Source organism: Pelodiscus sinensis, chromosome 1 (genome assembly GCF_052426305.1).
Source record: "Pelodiscus sinensis isolate ZL-2025 chromosome 1, ASM5242630v1, whole genome shotgun sequence".
NCBI lineage: Eukaryota > Metazoa > Chordata > Testudines > Trionychidae > Pelodiscus > Pelodiscus sinensis.
Window position 1 is genome coordinate 315,750,159 of NC_143052.1, and position 21,473 is coordinate 315,771,631.

Genomic DNA, 21,473 nt, shown 5'->3' on the forward strand with positions numbered 1-21,473 from the left:
ATAAAAGTGAAAGACTATTACGTAGATTTGCAAAGGCTAATTCCTATTTACTTTAAATATATAATTGTTAGGCCAAAGTAAGGTCCAAGGCCAATGGTGCACAATAACTTTTGATGAGAGTGGTAAGTGGTCGAGATTTTGGTAAATGGTCAAGGGCCACATTTCTCTATGGAGCAGGTGCGGGCGGGGTCTAGAATGGAGATTTGGGTACAAATGGGAATTGGGGTACAGAGTCCAGGAGGGGGTATGGGTGCAGGAGAGGAGTCTGTCTTATGGCTAGGGGAGGGGTATAAAGGAGGTTTAGGGTCTGGGAGGGAGTTGTGGCCTGGGGGAGGAAGATGCAGAGGGTTTGGGTGGTGACCTGAGGCTGTGTGTTGCAGGGGGCACTGGGGTGCCAGAGGCAGGCTCTGGCTAGGAGGTACTTACCTAGGCCAACTTGAAGATTCACAAAAAATAAAATTTTAAATCAAAATAAGGGTCCTCAAGTTTGAGGAGGGCAGGTGTACCGACTTCTTTGGTGACACATATTACACCAAATATTTTCTTCTTGTAGAAGGGAGAAAAAAAGCAGCAGATGTGGGGTTTTGAATGGGAGGGGAATGCTGGCTTCAGATTCAACTTTTGTTCATGCAGAGGCCTTGTGGATAGCCACAGTGTGGGCTGAGGGAGAGGACTGCTGTTCTTTTAGGCATTGTCACCATGCAATCAAATAATGGAGGTGGGGAATTATTCAAGGTAGTTAATTCCAAATCAGTCAACCTGGATTACCTTACAATGAGGGAACAGCACAAGTGGGCTTTGGGAATCAACTGTTGGTGGGGACATTGTGGGAGCTGCCAAGAGAGAAGAGGTGGAGACTACTTGGAGACTTAAAGCCTTCAAAGAGATAGACCTGATCTCTGGTGGATCTCTAGAGATCCATGGGTGGCAGGAGTCAAACCCTTTTCCTTTAAACAGGGGCAAACCCTACAAGCTTCCCCACAATCAACAGGAAATTCCACTTGTAGGAACATGTGAAATGTTCTGTATACTAAGCAGAAATAAACCATAAAGGTGCTATTAGTCCATAAATCATAAATAATATGATTCAAGAAACCCCATACACAGCTGATGTAAATCAGCAAAGCACTATTGACTTAAGTGGAGCTAACAGACTTCCAGAGAGTGTGCACCATGGCCCATTTACACCAGCTGAGCATCTGGCCCTCAGACTACATGGAGTAGTTTAACATCAACTACATTACCAATGTCACCATTTCCTCCTGGAGGCAAGATCTGCAGGAGGATGTTTACCTCATTTTTTATTTATTTGAGTCAGTTTTGAAAGTATCTCACTCTTATGACAAAGGATTTTGCATTGTGTTTCAAAAGGACCTTTAAAAATCTCACCCATAACTTTTTTCTCTCTCTCCCATTCAGATTGTCACAGCTTGGCAGCCCTTTATGATATTATAATAAAAGAGTCCTCAGCAGTGCATGGAAAAGGGTAAATCTGGGGATTGCTAATACAAGCCACTGAAATGTTAAAAATACAAACAAACTGGCAAAAAGTATGGCTTTCTGAGTCCTTAAGCGCGCTTCCTGTAAAAGCCATCCAGACTGTGAATGAGAGAGGCTGGATCCACTGTCAGAAATTAATCTTGAGCAAGACAGATAATGTGATAGCTTTTTCTTGGCCTATAGTATGTTCAGATGAAAAAGGTCCCCTGTTCACAAAGGATGTCTTTACTTTTTTCTTGACAGCCAAGGTCAACATGCTAGAAAATCACTGCTTTCTATTTCACATAAATGTAAGGTCCATCAACCAGAAAACAAAGATGTTTTTTTCTTAACGCAACACACCTACCTTCCCATTTTAGTTGTAATAACATTCCTGTTATTGTGTAATTCTTGATGGGCCCACATATGCCAGCTTTACTAGTGTTCCATAATACAGTGCTCAGCATCACAGTGGGAGCTCATGTTCCTCTGATTATCCATCTTACCAAGTCTGCCAGCAATAAAATGCCCTACACACCAATTCTTTAGTAATTCCAACAAAAAAGAAAGGAACTCAGTACATAGTTCCTAACTAAGACTCTAGAGGCAAATCAGTCCAGGATATAAAAAATATAAAGGCCCTGACTGGAGAGAGCTGGAAATTGGAATTCCTGTTTCAGGAGAAATTCCATTTTTTTTAATATTCCCATCCCCAAATATCCACAACCCACCAACATTCCAAACCTAATAAAAACTGAAATTTTGGAATTCCACACAGACCAAGAATTCCAAAATGACATTTTGAAAAAGGAAAAACAACATTTTATTCTGAACATTTTCAAATAGTTTCCAAAGCTCCATGAACTATTTGGAGCCCTGCCACATACGGCAAGCTAGTCAGCTCAGGAAGTCTGGTAGCTTGGCAGCTGGTGGTCTCTCCAGCAGACCACCAAAAGGGATGTCCAGGAACCATGAAGCTGCAAACAATTTTCCAACCAAAAAAAATTTTTTTCTGGCAAAACTGAAATTTTCCTGTAGGAATATTTGATTTTGTGGGAATTGTCCATCAGAAAAACATTCCAGTGGAAAATTCATGAACAGCTTAAGTCCTGGTGAAACCCCCTCTGCTGTATCCTCCTGTCATACATTTCCTGATGTTACCTCAATGCTAGCGAGAAGCTGTGTCTTTGTCCAGCTTTTGGACCCACCTGCTGCAGCGTTGCTAATGCTCACAATTGTATTATGAATCTGATGATATTAGTGTTTTTTCTTAACGCTCCAGCTCTGGCAATCATGTGATTATGTGAGAATCTCAGCTTTTTTTTTAAATAAATTTTTAGTTCTCATAGCTTTAGAGAAAAATCTAGAAGATATAATTTCACCTTACACAAACAGAAGATAAAGTGTATTTTGTAAAAATATCATGCTTTTAAAGCCAATCTTGTTATTCTTAAATCCTGACTTTCAGTACTGTATGCTATTCTGGCCCCCAAAGTTCAAAAATCATGAGTCAGATCCCCCTGAATCATGGGGTTGCCACTAAAGTAATGAAATAAAAACTTTGGTTCTGTTTTTGATCTTTGAACTACTTCTGCCCACCCCATTATGTGCCTGTATGACAATGAGTGTTGCCAAGTCTCCCACATTTATTGGGTAAGGTAATTTTGGCCCACTCTGAAGGAGCTCTCAACCCCACAACTGGCTGTCCACTGCCCAGCAATTATTTCAGCCCCCTTTGCCCCAACAGTCTATATCCCCATCCCTGTATCTGTTCTGTTCCCTAACCCAGGCCCACCTCTGCTCTTCCTGCAGTTCTTTAATCCATCTTCCAGCACTGGGAAAGCAGCTGCAGACTGTTCTTTTCTCCTCCTTCCAATGCCAGGTGTTGCAGGGAATGCAGGAAGAACAGATGAGCTGTCCCATTGCCCACAGAAATAGATAAACCAGAGCAGCCCTGAGTTGCTGGCTCTTTCTGCTGCTCCCTGCCTCATGTGAGAAGGCTATCAGCGCCTTAGGACAGGGGGCAGAGTTCTGCAGCAGCCCTGATTGGCTGTTCTTCCCCAGCAGAAATCAGGGAAGTGGGTAATATTGCCAGTCAGTGGGTTTTTTCTCCTGGAAGGGCTGAAATCCACAGGAGCTTCTCATGCCATTGCTAGACTGTTCCTATCCATCACCATACTCCTGTAACTCATAAAGAAATAGCAAGTGTGTAATACTGGACTTATGACTTTTGAAGCTTTGAGTTGACAATGTAGAGTTCCATTTCTCAGCTCCTCCAGTACCAACTCCCATGTGGCCTGTTATCTGATCTGTGGCTTCTGCTTTTATGTAGATTCTGGCTCCCCCTAAATCTATACCCTTCTGAACTCAGGCTGTATTTCCCCATATTCGGGAGGTTATAGAGTCCTCTGCTGTCTGGATGCTGAACTGGACAATGATGACACAATATCCAGTAATTAGCCTACAGGCTCATTACAGCATTAGTCTGTATGTTACAGTGTCCCCGCTATAAGTCGCTCCAGTATACATCAGTTCCAAGCTAACACTGTTGACATTTGTAGGAACTGATGCGTTATAAGTCCTCCCATTCCCCGCTCTTACATTGAGCAAAATAAATTAAAAAAAAGCCTGCATAAATGAAAGTCAGCTGCAGGGAAAAAAATCCCTGTTTCATGTCGTTTTGCTATACGTCCACTTTTTTGGAAACATATCTTCGATGTATAGCAGGGACCTCCTGTACAGTGCACTAAAGAAGACTATGTTCAAGGGCTTAAAACTAAGTGTTCTAGTTGTAACTGCAGACATGCAACAAGAAGACTAAACCTGAATTATGCCTTGTAATTTAAAGGCTCAATTCTGAAGTGGTTAAGTGTCTCTTATGAGGTCATCTGAATGCTCTCACATCTTGCTTACTTCTGCAGCAAGGGTGGGGTCCTGATTCCTCAGAAGTTTCCTGAGGAGGATTCCTAAAGACCCTTGAAATGAGCTCAAATTACAGTCACTGAGGTAATATAGTGATCCGTGGCTATCTATTGTTGGATAAGTACTCAACCTAACCAAATACAATTTTAAACTTAAAATGTGCATATTCTGGAAATACTTGAATATTGGGTGGGATGTTTCCTATAAGATGTCCTCTCATTTTTCCAGGGGCACCTGCATTTTGTGTCCATAATTGAATTGTAGACACCTTTCTGAGATCTTGAATTGCTAACCATTTGAGTGTGAGTATAAATGGGGTAGATGTAAAGCCTCAGATTTACTCCAGAAATTTTACTCAGCAGGAAAACTAGGCCTAAGCTTATCTGAAATCTTTAAAGTCTAATATGTGACTCAGATGCCAAGTTCCTCATAGATTAATTGCAATTATAAACTTGAATTTGTAATGTATAGAAGAAAGCTGAAAGTGTATTTTAATCTGCAAAGTGACTGTAAAAAAAGGAACTGTGTCACTACACAAGGTGCCATTTTCTCCCTGTGTGTATGCAAAATCATGTCCGGTTACTTCAGTGACACAAACAATTTTTTACTACTTTTAATACTGCCAGACCAGTAGAGCCAGCACAGTTCTGGGAAAGGGAGCTGGATTCTGTACCTGTGCATCATCAGCAGAATTGGATCACACTTTATATTAACAATACATTTATTAAAAAATCAATAAATTAACAGCTGCTATAAATTAAGATGGATATAAGAATACCATTAGACAGTTTTGTAGATGGTTTTAAGCCTCAGTTTTTGGACTTTAGAATAACAGACCAACTGCTTGTTAAGACATCAATAAATTATTTATTTACCATTTTATAAATTCCTTTAAAAGCTGTCCTTACTAGAATGGGTTAGAGAAAAATATTTCACTGAAAATTTTGATTTATGTAAAAAAACTCCCAATATTTGTCTGACCAAAAACTTTTTTTTTTCTTTTTCAATAAAAATTTTCCACAGAGAGCAGACATTTTCCAAGGAAAATTTCATTTTGTAAAAAGCCCCATTTTCTGTCAAAAACATTTTGATGAAAAATTTTCAACTAGCCTAGTCCATACTATGTAGTGTGGCTGACATGGGTTAGTGCAGGGGTTCCCAAACTTTTTGATACTGAGGACCAGTAAATCCATTCACAAGTTTTTGGAGGACTGGTATCATTTATTTGCATATTCATTAAGCAAATGATGAATATGCAAATAAATTGTTTCTGGTCTTCCCAAAGCCTCCAGTGCCAACTTTAGCCCACAGAAAAGTCAGTCGGGGCCACACAAGTGAAATACAAAAACACAAACCCACCAAACCCCTCAAACCTCACTAATGTGGCCCCAACTGTGCTTGTGGGTGCTGGGACAGAGTTCTGGGGAAGGATGCCAGTGAGTGCTGGGGCAGGGGACAGAGTGTTTGCGGGTGCTGTGGCAAGGGACAGGGTGCTTGTGGGAGTCTGGGGAGGGGGCAGGACAAGGACTAATACCTGGGGATCCTGTAGCTGCCAAAGTCCAAGAAGTGCGTGGGCTGTTCCCCCGTCCCCCAAACAGCAACGTGGTACCTGACACACTGGTCCGTTGCACGCCTGATGCCTTCCTGTGCAGGGGGAGGGGAAGTCCCGGACTGAGCCAGCCCCAACCACTCAGGCACCGGGCACCTCGCTTCTCTGCTCCCCACAGCAGTGCGCGCCACCCAAGCAGCTGGAGCCGGCACACTAAGGACTTTATTCCCCTGCTGCCTTCCCACATGGGGGGAACGGGACAGGGGGAGTCCCGGACCGCGCCTGCCCCAACTGCTCGGACAGCATGCGCCTTGCTCCTTCACTCCCTACGGCAGCATGCGCCGCCCGAGCAGCTGGATCCGGCGCAGTCCCGGATCCCCACCCACTCCCCCGTGCGCAGGATGGCAGCAGGGGAACAAAGTCCCCAGCGCACAAAGGACCAGCATTTTAGGTACTGCGCCGGCTGTTGGGGCACAGGGGAGAGCAGCCTGCACACTTCTGGGACCTGGTACGCAGCTGCAGAACTGCCCCCCAACCCTGCAGGAAGCCTGCACTACCTCCGTTGACACTGGGAGTTCAGCGCGGCATTCATCTTGGGGGCTGTGGGCAGCGAGGCGAGCTCTCGCAAAAAAATTTCTGAGGCCCAGTATTTTTTTCCCAAGGACTGGTACTGGGCCACAGACCACAGTTTGGGAAACGCTGGGTTAGTGAATTCCAAATTATTAGTTACACTGCAAATCTATTAAAGCATCATGTGACGAGTTTAACTGAAGATACAATCTGGTTATAGGGCTTATTTCTGGTCATGAAGCATGAGAAGAAAAGAACGCAGCTTGATTTTTGGAGCCCAACTTGAGTTTACATGGTTGTCATTTTAAAAAATAGACAATTTGTTCTGGAAATCATTGAAATACAAACAGGGAACTCAACTGTGACATTTGTACACAGTCAGTTTTCATAGCATAACTGCACTGAGAAGACCTCAGTGATTGTGAGGCTTCAGCTGCTCAGAATGGTGCACGTGCCATCTCTGGTAGCTGAATTATGTACATGCATGGGTACATGCATATAACTCCCAATGACTTCATCATGTGTATAGTGGAGCAGAGTTTGCCCATGAGAATGAAATATAGTTAAGTGTTGTGCTGTTTTGTTTTCAAATAACTTTGTGAAGCTATTTAAATTGTTTTACTCTTAGGAGATAAAGAACTGACTTAAGCTGCTCCCAGTAGCCTGTTAATTCTGTATGTTAATTCACCCATTGTATCATGTACATTGTTCAAGGCCACATTAAAAAGGCTCTTTACATTGATTTCTGTGATGAATTCCACAGTGAATGTAAATCAATGTTAGGGAATCAATACATGCAATGGAAATCTGTGTATTTTATGCAATTATTTTTACTTTGAGTTTAGATGTACTTAGTTATAATCAATTCAGGCTGCTTTTAGCATATGGTACAAACCAAAGAACAACACAAGGTTGTGTGTGATCTCTCCATTTGGACTAATTAACAATAAGAGTAAAAACAGGACGCTTTTGGGAATCGGTCTCTTCATCAGGCTATAGGAAAGCAAAGCCAGGGTAGAAGTGTATATTTACCATGGATTGATGAGAAAAGATCATGTTTCTTCAAATAATCTTTTTGATTATTTTTCAGAAAGCCAAATAGAAGGGATCATTTATGATGTTGTATGTCTGATGAAGACAACGATTGTATGTCAGTACAAACCGCAGAAATCTACTGAAATCATCAATGCACTGCAGACCAACAACAGTCATTCTTCAAAGCATCTTATAGAGTGCTGAAAATAGCAGTGCTTCAGCACCCCTGGGTTTGAAGTGGTTTCCATAATATCCAGGATTTACAGTTTGGTTCAGTTGTTCATAGCATCCCTCCCCCTCTCCAAATCCTGAGGTCATTACATAACTCTCATGTTGTCTATACACAATTATTTTAAGTACATTGATTTAGAAACCAATTTTAGCTGCAGCTGTGCAACTTTTCTGTGCAGATAATGTCCTTATGCAGGCAAACTTCACTGTGTTTGTATTTCACTTAATTTCACACAGCATAACACATCTGTGTGTTCATTATTGGAGCCACACTCATTGAGAGTCATACTGTGCCAGCATACATCTGGGTGCGCAGAACCTGAACCAGAAACCCTAGCCTAAATTTAATTGAGGTTCAAGCACTCTTCATAGCACATGGCTCAAATGGAAAAACATATAGCTGTAAAATGGAGTTAAGTGTCAGACATGTCCCAGTGCTCAGACTTCCCCAATTTGATACTATGAAGTTACTAACTGGATAGCACAAAATGCAGAATTGCAGAATGCCTTGGTTCATCATGTTAGTTGGAAGAATCTCAGATTCATCTCAGCATAACAAACATACTGCTCTACATTCACACAGTCTCACATTTAAACATGCTTGAATGTTTTTGTTTTTTTAATCAAAGTGGTTTGTAGATTGTGACAGGGAAGGCACTAGGCCCTACAGGAGGCCCTGCTGCCCTTCAACCCCACACCTCAGAAAGGAACATGCATATCCTAAGAAGTTACTTATGTGCGTAAAGTGTATTTGAGCTCACAGCCTAAGGATACATCTACACAGTAGCGCATACCTCAAAATAAGCTACGCAATTTGAGCTACGTATATTGCGTAACTTATTTAAAAACTGCTTGTCGGGTGTCTTCTTTAATACTTGTGCAATGAGGTTTACAGGAAACCGGAATAAGAAGTCCGTTATTTCAATTGTGTTTTGAAATCACAGTTGTACTGTTAAGACTCGCAGAATGCTATTTTGGGATAATGGACATTATCCCGAAATAGCGTCGCTGTGTAGATGTACCCTAAGTTATACTAATATTCTTTAGAGAGGAGAGAGTTTCAGAAGAAGCAGTCAGAGAAGGCTAATAATAGAAACTAGTAGAGGATGTTCATCAGTTCTTGGCTCATTGAAGAGGCCTTAATATATAGGTAGGCTTGGAAGGATTAGATTTTTGTCAGTAAATGTCAGTTTCATTATATACATAAAAACCAATGAAAAATATTTCCATGAATAATAATTGGAATATATGAAGAGATAAAACAAGAAAAATGCTGTTTGAGAACTTGTTCATTTGATTTAAGGACTTTCGCTTTCTATATTTTGACATATGATGTTGATAGTTTACATTTTAATAGGTACAAGGCTTTAACTTGATAATCTCAATCTACTGTAGAATAATTATTGTCTGATTCCCCCCGCCCCCCCCCCACACACATCACCACCATTTTCCTGCAACTGTGAAAATTTAAATATTGAAAAATAAACAAATGCTTACAACCCATAATTTCAGGCAAACAGCAAAAATTAAAATAGATAAAAATGAAAAAGCTTACATATAAACATCAATAATATCCACTGAAATTATGTTTTAAAAAACTGAATTCTGCCCAGCCTATATCAGGGGAAAAGAGTAGGTGGTATCAGCAAGAGAGCTAAGGGTAGGTGAAATGGGCCACTAGGCCAATAAAAAAAAAAGCTAGGAGAGGTATGTTGGGGATCAGAAGGGAGGTTTAGAGCAAGAAGAGAGAGGAGTGTAAGGGGAAGTGAGGGATGGAAAGCCTAGACCTGGAGGACAGAAAGCTATGACAGTGGCAACACAGAAAATCCTGGAGCAGGGGGCATTCTTGGAGTCGGAAACCTTTCATGCTCACTAGCAACTGTGTGCTGGGATTGTTGTGTGTGGCTGGTAGGGAACCTGCAGGTGTGCCAGAGCTACCCTGAGTTAATGAATATGAGGTGCTCAGTGCCCCATGCCAGTTCCAGAATCACTGCAATGAGATTCAGGCTGCTTCAGGACTCCTACAGACTATGGTTTGTTGCAAGAATGAGTTTGAGCTTCCAGCAGACCTGCCAAAGACAGAGAACAGTAGTGATTCTTTCTTGTGGCCTTTGAAAAGCATTAAGCGGGGAGTGGACCACAGAGAGTGGTGCCCTTTCCTGGGCAACTACTAGGACTTCTGTGAGTGGAATCCCAGACCCTATTCTCTATCCACAGCATGTTTCAAGCTCTTGGAGCCTGAATGAAGTCCATCCGCTGCTCCAGTTTCAGGGACCATTGGGACGTTCTCAGGGCACAGATCTTTTATCCAGAACCCCACTCTTAGGGTGTGTCTAAACTACGGAGTTTTTTCAAAAAAAGTGGCTTTTTTTTATTTTAAACAACTTCACCTGCATCTAGACTGCCTTCGCAATCTTTCAAAATTAAATTGAAAGAATGCAGTGTTTTTTTCGAAATCGGTAAACCTACTTTTACCAGGAAGAACGCCTTTTTTCGAAAGAGCTCTTTTTTCGAAGGAGATTGCCTGGATGCTCTCTTTCAAAAAAGTGGACTGCTTTTTTGAAACTCTTGTGGCTGTCTAGATGATCTCTTTTGAAAAAGCCTCTTTCAAAAGAGGCTTGTAGTCTAGACGTACCCCTAGTGTTAGAACCAACCGTTCAGTCACCCTAGCCCTTCTGAGCACAACAGTGACCCTTCAGACTAGGGATGTGAAAGTGTAAACATGTACACAGTTAACTGATGAGCCTGGGCTCATTGGTTAATGTGCACAGTTACACACAGGTCTCTTTCCCACCGCTGCCTCTGATACAGCAGAGCAGGGGTGTGGGGCAGGCGCAGTCAGCTTTTAAGCCTCCAGCAACAGTGTGCACGGGAGGGGGAAACCGGTTCCCTGCACAAATCAGCTCCCACAGAGCCGCCTCTACATGTAAATGTGTAACCCGCTGAAGGTTTCACATTTTAAAAAATGCATTTTAACATCCCTAGCGCACACGCAAGTAGGAATGTCAGTGGTTAACTGGATAACCCTTACTGGGTGATGCTTAATGGTTACCTGTTAACCAGCAGCCTGGCTGGACTGGAGCAGCCCCACGCCTGCAGTGCAACACGGCAAGCCCCTGGCTTTAGCTGCCCCTGTCCGTGGTAGGCCCAGCCTGGCTGGAGCGGCCTGTGGCGGGGGGGGGCAGCTCTAGCCTAACTGGGCCAGCCCCTCCTCCCCATTTAACCAGTTAAACATGACATTTTACCAGTTAATTGATTAAACAGTATTTTATAGTCCTACTTACTAGACTACATTGCCCCTCACTATCTTGGGATGTCATCAGTGTTCACATAGGCACGCCCCAACGTCTTCTGCCCCCTTCCTTACACTGCCCCTTCAGCAGCTTAGAATCACAGGGCTAGAAGAGACCTCAGGAGGTCATCAAGTCCAGCCCCCTGCCCAAAACAGGACCAACCCCAACTAAATCATCCCAGCCAGGGCTTTGTCAAGCTGATATTTAACAAGCTTCACTCCTCTTAATCTGGTAATAGACCCCTGCTGATCTCACCTGTTGTTTTTTTTAATCTCTTCCTGGTAATGTTCCATTACTTCCAAGCCCTCCTCCCTTCAGACAATAGGAGGAAGTGCCTTTTCCTAGCTAGAGCATACCCATTATGCAAAGGTGTTTTACTTTTGAATGCTGCTCACTCATTGTCTCTAGTTTGGCAGAGACTTGGCACAATGCTGCTTATTCACAGTGGAGTCACATAGACACGCGCTTTCCAGGACACAGTAATTTCATGATGCATAGCAGTATTACCAAGCAAAATGCTCAAAAACCATGATTCCAGCTCATCAAAAATCATGAGATTGTCTTTAAAATAATGAAATTACATAAAAAAATAGATTTTATGTTCTTTCTATTTGCCTTCTGCTTTCTGAGCCTTCAGGATGCCCTAAGGTCACATGCGGAAGCTCTCTCCACAGCCATGAGGGCTAGAAACGTATTTTGTCTTTAGGGATGAAGGCTAAAATCATCGCATAGCCATTTGACTCCAGAAGCTGGGACTTTAGGGAGAACAATAATTATCATGAGACTCGTGACAAAATCATGAGCATTGGCAATGTTGCAATTTCATCAAATCATCTACAGTCTAGAAGTAGTACAGACAGGAGGGGGATTGATGCTCAGCACCCCAGAAGATACAGGGAGATAATACAGCATGTGCATCTAGCACACATGCAAGTTATGAGTCAACCCTTTGCTTTTGGTAAAGGAAAAATGGCCTGGGGTAAAGGGAGTGTGGTTAATCATAATTGTTCATATTTGCTGTGAACCTGAATCTCCATGCAAACCAGTCAGTACACCCTGTAGTTTGACCCAGTTGGGTTCATGGCTACCCACCAGTAATGGCTTACATAGCAAACTAGTTATAATTGCAGACTACCATAAAACATAAACAATAAGAACTGGACCTAGAAAGTAGGCAGCTCCCACACATATCACAGTCCAGACTCAGCTCTGTGATGGTCACTTTGCCCTGGTCTGCTGGCACAAAACAGCAGTGAACATTGTGGAACTGAACAGTGGAAGATTCCCTTTGTGCAAGAATCTTCTAGTTGTGAACCGCTGCAGTGGTAGCTTCCGTCGTCACCTCTCTCCTCCCCACTCAGATCTCAGCAAAAGTAGCCATGCCTAAGAGAAAATGACATGTCTCAGTCATCCCTTGCCCAGCCACCAGAAATGCTCATTGAGCGGCAAGCCATGAGGCTTCTCTAGTTTATGTAGAGGACCAACCTAACAGCCAGAAAGCTCAAGGATCAGGGGAGGGCATAAAGATGTCATAAAGCCATTGATGCACCCTCCCCTTCTGCAACTCCTTAATCTTCCGCTATGTCAGAAATGGTTGAGTTCTGCCTGGGACCTGGCCCTCAATTTAGTCCCTGGAAGTAGAAGAGTGGTATTACATTGTTAGGAAGTGAAGATTGCTGCACGACATCTACTTGTAAATAGAATTGCCCCCAGGTTTTCAAGCTCTTATATTTGACTCACGGTATGATTTCAATGACATGAGGCTTTTGTGATCTGTATTAAGTTACTATGTAGGCAAACTTATATTTTGGTGCAGATTTCATACAGTACAATCATATATATTGAGTTTATCCTTGTAAATTAACACAACTCCCTGACTTCCAAAGTGCAGTTTATTTACTCTGGAACATGCATTTCCTTGGAAAAGAACCTCCATTTGTGCTAAAATGGCTGAAAAGCTAGTAACAGTTTGTATGTAGTTCACCATGGGTTTCACTGACATGGCAGATTTACAGAGGTCATAGTCCCAGGTGGATGGATTTGCTCTTGAGCTAATTCTACTGTGTTTTATTCCCAGACATGATTTTTCCTACAGTATCCATGCTTTTCTGGCTCACAAACAACCAAGTCATTGATTGTGGCCAAAGCAACACAAATTCTCCTCTCTGTTAATATTTATGTTCTTTTGTGAGCCTATTACAGTTTTTTAGGGAAGGGCTGTAGTGTTCTCTTAGTTTATATTTGGGATATTTTCCCTAGTTGAATAGTTGGAGGACAGTTTTGAACAAGGATACACACAGAACAGGAATCCCCAAGATGATACTTGAAATCTATATGCAAAAACACCATTTGTCAAATACAGTCCAGACACTGATTATGTAATTTGGATTGTTTTAGAGCTGAGCCCCTGGATTCCTTCCAGACTCCTTAAAGAATCCAGTTTTTAAAAAATCATGTGCAGTGTTACAAAAAATTGACTGTAAAGCCCTGAACTCTCCATTGGGAAAGCTATATTTCCTGTTTCCCATTTTTAGCCATTTTCAGTTGGTTGGTTTGTTTGTTTACATGATTTGAAATTAAAAGCTCTAAATTGTGGGACCTTCTAATTGCCAGTTCAAATGGAGGTGGTCTTTTTATAGGCACTGCACATCAGAATGGCTGTTCATTGTGGTTGTGTATTGTGTGTTCACTATGTGTCCATTCTTTCATCTGGCTACGGTACTATTTGTACTATAGTTTTAAGGGAAGCATGGTTTTCTAAACTGTTGTTTCCTCTGAGTCACTTATAGCCATATATCTTCAGCACAAAACATTTTGTTTGCTTTTTTGGAAGAGGAGGAAAAGAATCCAAGGTTAACCAAAGGTGTTTCAATGGGGTTACCATATTTGAACTTTCAAAAAAGAGGACACCTGGTGCCTGCAAACTCGCCCCCGCACATGCCAACCTTGGGGCTCTGTCCGCCGCCTTGCTGCTGCTGGGGCTGCTACTGCTGCCCCCACTGGCTCTCATGGTGCGAGGGGACGCTGCATGCCGGGCTCCACTTCCCTGCCGCACCACCCCGAGAAGCGCAGCAGTGCAGGCTCCAGCGGTGCCACCAACCAGCCAGCAGCCCAAGCTGCTGCAGTGCTGGGGGAGAAACTGGGGGGCCAGAGAAGTTGCTGGCTGGGGCCCGTCCTGGGACATTAAGTTAAAGGCACCAATGGGAGAAGTGGCGTGGCTAGAAAAAGAACCCAGAAATTCTGCTTCCCAGAATCCTTTCCTTTCCCCCGCCCGTCCCACCCAGCACCAGTTCTCACAGTCCTCACAGAACTGAGACTGGAACCCCCAAATTTAACCAACAGACTCACTGCCCACCTACAGGAAAGGAAAGAAGCCAGAAGTTCGAACACCCAGTTCCCTGCCCTAATCCAGTGCCCCTACCCTCCCCGAGAACCAGCCCCCACCAGTCCCCCTGCTCTAACCCAATTCCTCACCTCTCCCTCAGAGCCAGGCACCCTCCAGATCCCTGCTCTAACCCAATACCCCACCCCCAGAGCCAGGCATCCCCACTCTAACACAATGCCTTTCCCTTCCCACAGAGCCTGGGACATAACCTAGCAGGGCAGAGGGTAATGCAGTGACTCCATGGGAGAAGCCAACCCCCACCCCCCACATCGGACCTGCTCTGGGTCTCACCGGAGCCGCCACCACTGCTGCAGCCACATGCTTTGCCTGCCAGGCACTGGGGCACATGCACAAAGTGGTTTTTAACAGTCCAGGTGCATGACTCTGAATGTTCGATTTGACAGGCACATGCCCCACTCCTCCCCAATCCCCTTTACAGGGCAAAATTCTGGACATTTTTAACCATTTAAAAAACCCAGCCGGCCGGAGATTTAATAAGTGAAAAAGAGGACATATGGTAACCCTAGTTTCGGTCAGCATAAGGAAAGCAGCAGATCTGAAATAGAATATTTTACATTCACAAAAATCCAGAGGAGTGCTTCTCTCATTTAAGACATATCATGCTGCAGGTTTTTAAATCTATTTATTTTTGTTAGTAAGTGAAAAGGTCAACAAACATTCAATAAATATTGCAGGAAATATGGCTGCAGTACTAGAGATAGGAACACAACTGAGCATATGCAGGCATTTAGGAAAGTTTATGTAACATTTCCTTTGCAAAATAAATACACCTAATTTCCAAAACATCACTAATAATGTCATCATTTGCAAACATTTCTTGGGAGTAATCTGCCAAAATTACTAAAACTACTCTAGATTTTTAGCAGACATTTTATACAGGTTCCTAATTTAATATTTTGCCCCCTCTAGTATCTATACTGTAGTACAATTGTGCTTGAAGACCCCATTCAAGTAGTGTAGCTCCTTAATAGACAGTTTTTTCCCCAAACAGCTAACAATAAATTAAATTTTTGGAGATTGCCTAGCTCCTAGAGCTGGAAGAGATTGGTCATTGAGTCCAGTCCCCTGCCTTCACAGCAAGATCAAGTACCATCCCTGACAAATTTTTGCCCCAAGTGGCCTCCACAAGGATTGAACTCACAACCCTAGGTTTAACAGCCCAATGCTCAAACCACTGAACTATCTCTCCCTGCAACAATCTTAGGGCTAAATCTTAAAGAGATTTACAGATGTGTTTTTTTAAATCCATGTGCTTAAAGATAAACATGTCTGGAAGCAGAAGTGCATTGAGCTTTTGTGCTAAGCCAGAACAAGGGGGAGGGGCTTCCCACCTCTTCTACTTGCAGTCCTCCCTGCATTCCTGCCAGAGAAATGCGTCCAGGGCACTGGGGCTTTTCCTGCTCCACCCAGCACTTCTGTACCCTGACTCTTCTGCTCCCCAGTAGGAGCACCAAGCAGCCCCATGCCCTGACTCCAATCCTCAGCTGGAATGCCGGGCAGTTGGAGCAATGGGGATGACCATTTTTCTGCCCCCACCCAGAGCCAGAGCCTTTGGGCACAGAAACTGTGGTCCTACTAGATAATTTGCCAAGGTCTGGAAATCTGCAGGCGTCGGGCCTTGGTTATGACAAGATGTAACAGGCAGATGTGAACAGAGGGTGGGTGAGAGAATAAGCAACTTTTTCATTGCAAGCGGCAGTCACAGCTTGCCACCTGATTTCATACATAATTGGTTCAATAGTTGCTACTCAACTTATTTTTGGTGACACAGGGATTTTATTTTTATCAAGCCCTAAAAATTAAGAATTTTTTTGTGTACTGGTTTGGGTTTTTTGAATATGGCCATCTGTTTGCAAATTAGTGCTGATATCAAGAATGCATCATTTCAGCTCCTCTTTAAGAATTCAATGAGCAAGAAATATCTTATCTAATGAAATTTTAATGTACACAAAACTCTGCAGTTAATGTATGTACAATTCTCTCTGTAGGGGATGATGGAAGCAATGACAGGTCTTGCAACAGATTGGGAAGTTAGGTACCATATCGCCCAAAAGTGACCCCCTCCATTCACCTAATGAGTATTGTTAGATGGTATCAAAGTTAGCTCTGTCCACTTGTCCATTACCAGAAAGACTTGTTGATGACTTAGGGTTAGGAGGAAGGGTTTAGACCAGAAAACGTGCAAATTCAGCATCTATGTGTAAGAATAAGGAAGTAGTATTTTTACTATATCCTGCCCATTAATAAATTAATTACTCTCGTATACCTGTTTTATTCTTGTGATTCTACTGCCTTGCAGTAATGAGGAGTCAGGTGGGAGAAGTCCTGGGCACACACAGGCAATACATAAAATATGCTATTCCAGGAAATAGCATGTATAGTTATTTAGATTTTCAAAGCAGTTCAGGAACCTTAGCTGCTCATCCTCTATTTGAAATTAAGGGGAAACTAACATCCTGAATGGACACATTGAGTTCTGTAGTATAATTCTTGTGATGTTGCAAGAGTTGTCACTGTATCAGCTTCAAATGTGTACAAAAAGCAGAGTCTACTCTGGGTGCATTTGTGTGTCACATTCAGCAAGGGCTCAAGATTAATCTCTGAAGAACTATTACCCTTCCACTATTACCCTTTCTCTTCAATTCCTCATCTCCCTGCTTTGTTACCCTTTTCAATGTAAGCACTGGGTGTCCTAGAAATACCACAGGTAGATAGCAAGGGTCCCACTGGATAAGGAGAGACATTATTCCACAGCAAATGGTCTCAGAAAATGTATAAATTGTCATGTGTCAAAACGGTTTATTATTACTATTATTTAAGACTAATGTGGGGGTGCCTAAAGGCTTTAACTAGGATGGGAACCATTTGTGCTAGGGGCAGTACAAACATAGTAAATGACACCCCCTACCTCAAATAATTTTACAAATAACTCTTCTCCTGGACTCAAAGTTAAGTTACAGCTAGTGTCAACGAGAGGGTAAGTAACAAAAGAAAGAAGTATGGGGTTTAAGCATTTTGAATCATGTAGCATCTAGTAAAACCGATGCAATAGCTGGCATGCCAGAAGTGGTTAAAAATAAAAACACAGTGGTACCAACTGACTCCAAAGTAGTGTTAGGTTTTTACATATTTACACAAACAAAACACCACTAAACAGTCACATGAATTTTCTTTATTTCATTTCCCACTAAACATTACCAAAGAACTCAAGCTCCTTTTCACTGTAGTAGGTGAAGGAGTACAAAAACAAGATAATGCACAGAAATAAGGCTAGACTGTGGGAATAGAGAGACAGGAAAGGTGGCTATGAGGTAAACCCACTTCCCCTCACTATTTAGCCATCAAGAGCTCGACTGTGCTCTAGAAGGGTAAGTTCATGTCCTCCCACTGGAAGGAAGTGTTAGGGAACAAATATGCTCTGAACAATGTTCCTTCTCTAATTGTAATTTATGCTGCTCACCTTTTAGGAAATGTGATCGCCCACGTGGGGGACACATGACCGTTGCTGGCAGCTAGATACAAGCAGCTACAAATGGGAGCGAGCCAGCTTTGCTGCCAGTACTGCAGGCAGGAGGAACCATGCGGCACGTGGTTAGCAAGTATGTACCCGATTCCCGACCCGGGGCTTCTGGTCCTGATTTTTCTAATTACACGCTAAGAACGCAGCTCTTGCATATTATATCCTCTCGTTTGGTGATGGACAGGAAAGTGGCCTTAACCTTGAAGCAGAAGCATTTGCTTATAATCAGCCCGATCCAGCTGCACAAGTGGTGCAGTCTCGTGTCTAGATGACAGCGGCAGGCTATTTATAAACAGAGAGACACATCTTGCTATTTAATCATAGGAGAAAAACATGCTTCGAAGCACGTGGCAGCCGAAGGGGGCTGGCCTAGAACCTGACCCCTTTGCAAGGTGCGCGGGGGCACAGCCCTTGATTGCAGATGTGGCGTGCGCCCGTGGTGAGACTTCACATTCACACTCCCTCGCTCTTATCGTGACAGAGAGACAGCGTCAAATTTGGCCTCTCCTGCGCTCGGAGTCACGCCCGTTCACACAGGCAGGGGCTGCAGCGGGCACTGCTTGCCTGGCGCTCGGCCTGCCCAGCTGGACACCCCCGGCAGGCACAGGCAGGTGCAGGGTGCAGATCGGGCCTGGGTGCAGCTGGGCTCGGCCCCAGGGAACGCGGTGGGCACGGCTCGTGCAGTGCAGCCTGGCAGCGCGCGCCATGCGACAGGGACACCTGCCGCTGCAGCGCCACTGCCCCCCCGCGGCCTGCCGCAGAGCACGCGGCGCGCCGAGCATGCGCAGTAACCACAGCCTGAGCCAAGCCACGGCCCTTAGCCTCTGGTAGAGAGGGGGGGGGGCAGGGAAAGCGCGCCCGTACGCTGCGTGGGCGGGGCCATCTGCCTGAGTGGGCGTGGCTGCTCGGGGGCGGGGCTAGCAGAGCGGGTGTCCGCGGCGCTCGGTAGCTCGCAGCCGTCCTGTGGATGGTGCAGCCGCCGCGCGGGACCTGGCGCTGCAGGGATGCGCCTGTGACCGCCGCGGGAGCCCAGGCCAAGGAGCTTGATGGAAGCGATGTCCCCGCAACAGGACCACGTCGGGCAGGGGCGCTCGTCCTCTCTGAGCGGGGAGTGCAGAGCCTCCGCAGCCTCCGAGGGCAAGAAGGTGAGAACCCCGCCCCGGCAGCGGGGGACCCCTGAGACAGCGGAGAGCCCCTCGCCCGCCCCAGGGCCCCTGGACAGCGGAGAGTCCCCACCTCCCCCCGAGCCCCTGGGACGCCTGGGCAGCGGAGAGCCCTGAAGACCCCCCCACAGTCCCCCGCTTGAAATTGCCCGTGTGCAGCCTGCGCCGCAGAGTGCTAGCCCCTCTGCCTCTCCCAGGCACCCACCTCAGTCTCGGGGCTGCGTTTGCAGCACGGCCCCGGACTCCCCCTTGTGTTGGCGCTGGCCGCGCTGCAGGGCTCTGGTTTGCCTGCCCTGCTCTGTCCCCGGCTGAACAAGCCGTGTATTTAAAGTCATCCCTCAGAAGACCCACGAAGTCCAACCCACCCCACGCTGCGGCGTTACCTGGGGCCAAGGGAGGACGCTGCTTGTTTGGATCAGGGGGCATTTCTTTCCCTCGGCATGAGTCGGCTCCCTGTCCTGGCTCTGCCTGTCATGATTGCCATTAAGTGTTTTCTCTAGTAATTTGTCGTAAGGATCGTTCTGTGCTAAGAGGTAAAAGCCACTGGTTTTTTTCCACCAAAGGGACTGTTGACAAGAACGTGAGTGGTTGTGGCACAGACCAGAGACGTCCCTATATGTTAGGTGGTGACTAATAGAGAGATTGCTATTTATTAGATCAACGCTGGATTGATTCAGAATAGCTCCTTGTTCTTTAATTACTTTGTTCCTTGTCTTCCCGTTGTCCGGAGCCAGCTGGGGAGGCCTCTCTGGATGCTGCCAGACATGCTTTTAAACTGAAAGAAACAACAAAGGGGTTATGAGGAAGAAAAAAAGCTCCACTCGTGTTCCCTTGGTTATAGAGGGAAAAGACATCGCTTGAGCTCCAAAGCCATGTGCAAAATCTCTTTTTACAGCTAGGGTTTGATTGTTGAACTCTAGCACTGTGTCAGTTTCCCAGAGATCTGTGGGTTTGGCCTGTCTTCTCAGTAGCCTCCTGCCCAGGGAATGCTCTGTGTTTTCCCCACAGTTCAGTGCTTAGGAAAAGGGTCATTGGAAGCCCTTTTTACTCAGTTTTAACACCTCAAAACAAGGCTCTTTCAGAGTGCCTCTTTCAAGTTGGCTCCCTAAAAATTGCCTTGGAAGAATCATGGTGTGAAGGGGAAGGAAGGGGACAAAGAATTCAAAGGCGCATCACATTCATCCCTTTTTGGGTCTGGCAGGGGGGAGAGGAGTTTTTAGCGAAGAGCAGTTTGGATAGACATCTGTCAGGGATGATCTAAATGGTGCTTGGTCCTGTTGTGAGGGCAGGGAACTGGACTTGATCTTTCAAGGTCCCTTTCAGTTCTAGTGTTTCCTTGCTAGATAATGCTGGATGCTGAGTGTTTATTTTAATATACAGCCAGTTAAGTTGTGTCTTCCATATTCTTCCCAGAGTGTTTTCTGTTTCTTTTTAGCTCAGCATATCTTCCATTATTTTTCCATCTGAAGCTCATTGAGAGAACCCAGTTTTTATAGGAATCTCTTCTTGTCTACAGAGCTATCATTAAAATGTCATTAAATCCATGCAAATACTTTTTCCTTAGAGAATTTCACATAATACTGCCAGATTGGTTATAATGCCTGGCTGGGTTGGGATGCCCTTCGTAAATCTTTCTAGCCCTGATTATATCAGGTTTGAGGGGAGTGAAACATCTTTTCTATATGACACGCTTGTATTCAGTCTTGTGCTTAGACATGAAACTTTATTGGCCACAAGGAGCAGTGTGTAGCTGCAGTGAAACTACAAATCGTAGTCTCTCCGTAATGGTGGTCCACCTGAAGAAACAATCCTTATGGCCAGAAAGCTTGTCTGTTGTAGAAGTAATAAAAAGTCTTGTATTAGGTATCTATACAATGAATTCAACCAGACTGAAAGTACATGCTGCAGTATTGTTAACCCAGCCACTCTTCTGACCTAGTTCAATGGCAGCAAATGAAAAGGTATAGATAAAACAATCACCTAGAATATTTTTGGCTAAGATCAAAAGTAATGCCAGTGAAATATCTGAAATATACTGTTATGGAATATCTGCTATACCCCTTAAATTGGAACTATATTCTGCTTTTGGTGTTCAGGCTGTTGATCTAATAGACGCTTTCCATGTCTAAATACTGTGCTCTAAAATGTGGCCCCAGAGGTAACTTTTTTAAAATTGTTTCTTCCCTGTTTTTTTTAACGTAGTCTTTGTGCATATTGTACATTGCAACCTGTGAAGGCCAAAATGCCCTCTAAAATGAAAGGGAAACAAGAACAATACGATAGGAAGCTTCAGATGCTGTAAGAT

The 21,473-nt window shown here is 44.2% G+C and overlaps 1 protein-coding gene and 1 long non-coding RNA gene across 4 annotated transcripts in view; both read left to right on the plus strand.

The window, feature by feature from the left end:
- The window catches only part of LOC149525872 (uncharacterized), a 34,447-nt gene extending 24,290 nt beyond the window's left edge, over positions 1 to 10,157 (plus strand). Inside the window, exon 3 of one of the 2 annotated variants that reach the window (XR_016348550.1) lies at positions 7,611 to 10,157. This is a non-coding gene — a long non-coding RNA (uncharacterized LOC149525872). The other variant, XR_016348551.1, reaches the window with a different exon arrangement.
- An 8,729-nt stretch (positions 10,158 to 18,886) lies between these two features.
- Positions 18,887 to 21,473, plus strand: part of ARHGAP20 (Rho GTPase activating protein 20) — a 94,447-nt gene continuing 91,860 nt past the window's right edge. Inside the window, exon 1 of one of the 2 annotated variants that reach the window (XM_089775621.1) lies at positions 18,887 to 19,150. In XM_089775621.1, the coding sequence (XP_089631747.1) occupies positions 19,052 to 19,150 (99 nt within the window). In that variant the 5' untranslated portion in view covers positions 18,887 to 19,051. The remainder of the gene's footprint in view (positions 19,151 to 21,473) is intronic. The other variant, XM_089775622.1, reaches the window with a different exon arrangement.